This window comes from Eurypyga helias, unplaced genomic scaffold (genome assembly GCF_000690775.1).
Source record: "Eurypyga helias isolate BGI_N326 unplaced genomic scaffold, ASM69077v1 scaffold2266, whole genome shotgun sequence".
Lineage (NCBI taxonomy): Eukaryota > Metazoa > Chordata > Aves > Eurypygiformes > Eurypygidae > Eurypyga > Eurypyga helias.
Genome location: NW_010258362.1, coordinates 6,781 through 10,792, shown reverse-complemented (window position 1 = coordinate 10,792; position 4,012 = coordinate 6,781). Strand labels below are relative to the sequence as shown.

General features: G+C 53.8%; 1 protein-coding gene across 1 annotated transcript in view; it reads left to right on the top strand.

The window, feature by feature from the left end:
* Window positions 1–4,012, top strand: part of PLXND1 (plexin D1) — a gene marked incomplete at both ends in the record, with an annotated part of 54,417 nt that overhangs the window by 44,972 nt on the left and 5,433 nt on the right. Inside the window, 4 exons of the mRNA XM_010154289.1 lie at window positions 22–64; window positions 228–364; window positions 2,412–2,568; window positions 3,606–3,709. Of these exons, the coding sequence (XP_010152591.1) occupies window positions 22–64; window positions 228–364; window positions 2,412–2,568; window positions 3,606–3,709 (441 nt within the window). The remainder of the gene's footprint in view (window positions 1–21; window positions 65–227; window positions 365–2,411; window positions 2,569–3,605; window positions 3,710–4,012) is intronic.

Here is a 4,012-nt window from a genome sequence, read left to right as displayed (position 1 = left end):
TGTGCTGTCACATTGCCACAGCTCCGAAAACTTCTGAGCAGCCTCGGAGAGATGCTGGTGGGAGGTGGGGGGGGGCGACAGCACTGAGCACGCAGCGGGGTCGCAGCACCTGGCGTGGACCAGTCCCATGCCCCCGTGTGCAGAGTGACCTTCAGTGCCCGTGCAGAGCCTGGAAGGACTTACCACCACCAGGTCTGGTTTGCTTACTTGGTCTTTCCTTTCCCCAGGAGACGGTCGGAGATTTTTTTTCTGTGCGATCAAACAGCAGATTAACAAAGGGTCCATCGATGCCATTACGGGGAAAGCCAGGTACACCCTCAACGAGGAGTGGCTGCTGAGGGAGAACATTGAGGCAAAGCCAAGGGTGAGTATCTACACCCCGGGGGGCTGACGGGCATGTACCCCAGCAAGGTGGTTGTACAAGCGGCAGGTTTGGTACCAGTGCAGGTGCAATAACTACGTAAATTGTACACCTGCAGAGGCACCCTGCCGATGCCCACACAACTACAGCTACAGAACAAGGCTTGTAATGACTTGTTTATTTTCACATCTGTCCCTTGGTGGGTCACCTAAGTACCTGAGATCAGGAGTGGAGGGAGGTAAGAAAATTTCTTCTGCCGTATTCAGAGAGTTAAAGCAGCAGGTCTACTGTTCCCAGCAAAGCAGCATCTTCACTAGCAGTCAGAAGGTGCTGACTGTAAACGTGAGCCCCGGGGTGAGGGCTTTGCCCAGGCAGTTACAGGAGCAGTGCTAAAAAGTGGTGCTGCAAAATGCCTCCTGTGGGAAGAGGGCAGACCAGGGCTGTGCATGTGAAGGGCTCAGTTCCCTCCAGTGCCTAACACAGAACTCAACAGATGCTTTTCCAGAGCCTGGGTCAAATCCTGCTTTCAATTACCTGGCATAAATCTGGAGCAGCTTCACTGAAGTCAGTGGGTTACCCCAGATGTGCATCACCGTAACTCAGAGCAGGTTCAAGCTCCACATCCCCTGCAGATTCCTGTTACCAATTGACCTGTAAATTTACAGCACAGACCGAGAGGGGTTAGCAGCAGGGCGCAAAGTATTAGCTTTCTCGAAAGAAATGGTAACTTCATAAGTCTGAGCTGTGGAAGTGTGACTCCTTCCTACTTCGTTCTCAGGCTGAGGAACAAGAGTGAGCAGGGTGTGTTAGGAGGAGAGCAATGCAGAGTTAGTGCTAACTCACCAGCAATCCCCCACATTGCTGGTAACTGAACCTCTGTTTTAAAAAACACCTGCACAGTATGCAGTGTGAAAAAGCATCTTCATTTACTGCTATGGAAAAAAATTGAACTTCGTCTGTGTATTCACATTGTCGTCAAGGATGCTGGCTCTGTATCCTGATCCTTAAAAGCAGTGTTTGCAAAGGAACCTCCAGGCTGTGAAAATCTCAGCCGTAAATCTCACGTGTACCAGGTGTCTGTCTAAGGGGCAGCTGTGCTTCCGCACAAGCAACACTCCTGGCATCTGCAGCATCCCGCCCTGGGCTTGCCAGTCAGGCAGTGAGGTGGCTTCAGGGTTGCATCCACCACTAGATGAAGGCGCAGTGTTGCCCTCAAGTTTGGGCACACCAAGGAGCAGAAGGCTCAAGCAGAGGCAGAGCTGAGGCTGTCCCAGAGCAAAGCCCTTGTGCAGGAGGAAGACACCATGCTTGTCCATTTGAGTCTGCACAGCTTGCAAGAGAAGGAGGCACCTGGACTCTCCCTCTCCTCACAGCTTCCAAAAGAGGAGAGGGTTTTTTATGGGAAGTCACTTTCATTGCCCTGTAGCTTTCTGCTCTGACTGTAGCAGTATCTGGGCATCCCTGAGGTCCAAGCTGGTGTTCATGGCAGCCTGCATCCCCTTGCAGCTGCTTGTCCCGCTGTTCAGTGTGTTCTTGTGCAGGTTATTGGGTGATGCTGGTGGTGGACTCCAGTGTTGCAGCAGACCCGGCCTGCGGTGTGCTTGAAACTTGTTTAAACAAAGGAGCTTGGCCCATTGCGTCAGGGAGAGGCTGAGCAATGAGCCTTGGCGGTCCCATTCGTCACCGGTTGGAGCCAAGAAGCTGAGGACATAACTGGTTAGGGGGGCTGACCTTTCCTCCCGCCCCCGAGGTGGTCTCTGCTTGTCAGGGCTAAGGCCCATTAGCAAAGCAGCCGTGAAAGGAGGTTGCGGTGTTGCTCCCTGTGTCCTCCTGGCTCCGTCAACAAACAGGAGCCTTCAGCCTCTGAGGGCTATAAATCAGTGCCTTTCATAGTGGTAAAGCCTAGATAACTGCTTTTGTTCAGCCTGATTTCCAGCAGCGCGGGGCCCAGAGCGCACCAGTGAGAGCTGCGCGGGTGTAGCAGCCTCCGTGCGTCTTTGGGGGCCAGCAGAGCTGGGCAGGTCACCCCTAACCCAGCCTCTGCCTGCAGAACCTCAACGTCTCCTTCCAAGGGTGTGGGATGGACTCCCTGAGTGTCAGAGCCATGGACACAGACACACTCAGCCAAGTGAAGGAGAAGATTCTGGAGGCCTTCTGCAAGAATGTCCCCTACTCCCAGTGGCCAAGGGTGGAAGACGTTGACCTTGGTAAGGACCACATGCATTGGGCCAGCCAGTCCTTAAAACCAGATGAAGCGCCTGATGTAGCTCTTGGTGTCTGTCAGAGGGCGATGGGTGAAGCAGTACTGATGAGAGGGCAGGCATCCAGTTGGTCTTTTCCTGAGGATGGTCTTCAGGAATGAGTGATGGGATCAGAACCTGGTGAGCAGGAGGGAGCCATGTAACTGGAAGGAAGCTTTAGGAAACCCCAAATTGAGCAGAGGGATTCTTGGAGTTGCACTCTTTAAAGCCTACAGTCTTAACCCCAGAACAGGTGCCCTATAAAACAGCCCTGAGGCTGCACACGCCTTGTTGATACGTGTCTTTGTAAACAGATGTAATTGAGCCCATGGACTCCCATCCTGTCATAGATTCAGATCTGTCATTTACCTGCCCAGTGGCCAACTTCTTATCCCCAAATTTAAGAAGGATCCAAGCCCAGTGCTGCCTGTGGTGCCTCTGTACCATGCAGCGGACAGTGGGGACGCACCCTGGCTGTCAGCAGCAACAAAGTGTGACATTCAGTGTAGACAGTGCCAGAGGGAGTCTCAATAGAGGAATGCCCTGGGCTGGCATGGTGACAGGGCCCTGCTCCTTTCAGCCAATGCACGTGATGTGTCCCCCGATCACAGGTTCATGAGCAGCTCTGCCCTGAGAGGAGATGCCACCAACTTTCGGTGCCCACATGCAGGCCACGTGGCATCTTACCTGCCTGCTGCTCCACAGGGCAGGTCCCACACAGCCCTCAGGCGCGAGGGAAAAGGGGAAGATGGGCTCCTCCCTGTCTCTCCAAGCAGAGCCTCTGCCAGCTCCATCCAGGTCTGCTCCAGTCTGGAAATCCGCACCCCAGGGGCTAACCCTAGAGGCCATTGCTAAGTGCCTGCTTGGTTTCACAGAGCCCCGGAGGCCTTGGCAGCAGGGCTGTGCACCCCCTGAGCACTGCATGGCTGGTCTCTGGAGCCCAGGACCCCACGGTATGAGCCTCCTTCAGGCTGGTGTCTCATTTCTCCCTTCTCTGTGTTCAGAGTGGTTCGCCACCAGCACCGACAGCTACATCCTCCGGGACCTTGATGACACCTCGGTGGTGGAGGACGGCAGGAAGAAACTCAACACGTTGGCCCATTACAAGGTAACTTGCCAGCGCTGCAGGAAGGCTTTGCTTCTTTGGAGACTGCCTGGCCTCAGGGGCGAGCTGTGGTTCCCCCTCCAAAAACAGGATTATCAGGAACAAGCAGGGAGGTTGCCATAGTTCCGTGAGAGCTTCCGGGGAATAGACATCTGCCCTGGCGAGAAGCTCGTTAATATTGCAACACACTGAAACTAATTAAACACTCTTCATGCAAAACAAGTTATTACTGACAACAGAAAGAGGAGGAAAAAAAGCTCCTATTCCCAACGGCCACCAGCTTGGCTGATTAGTATAACTCTGATC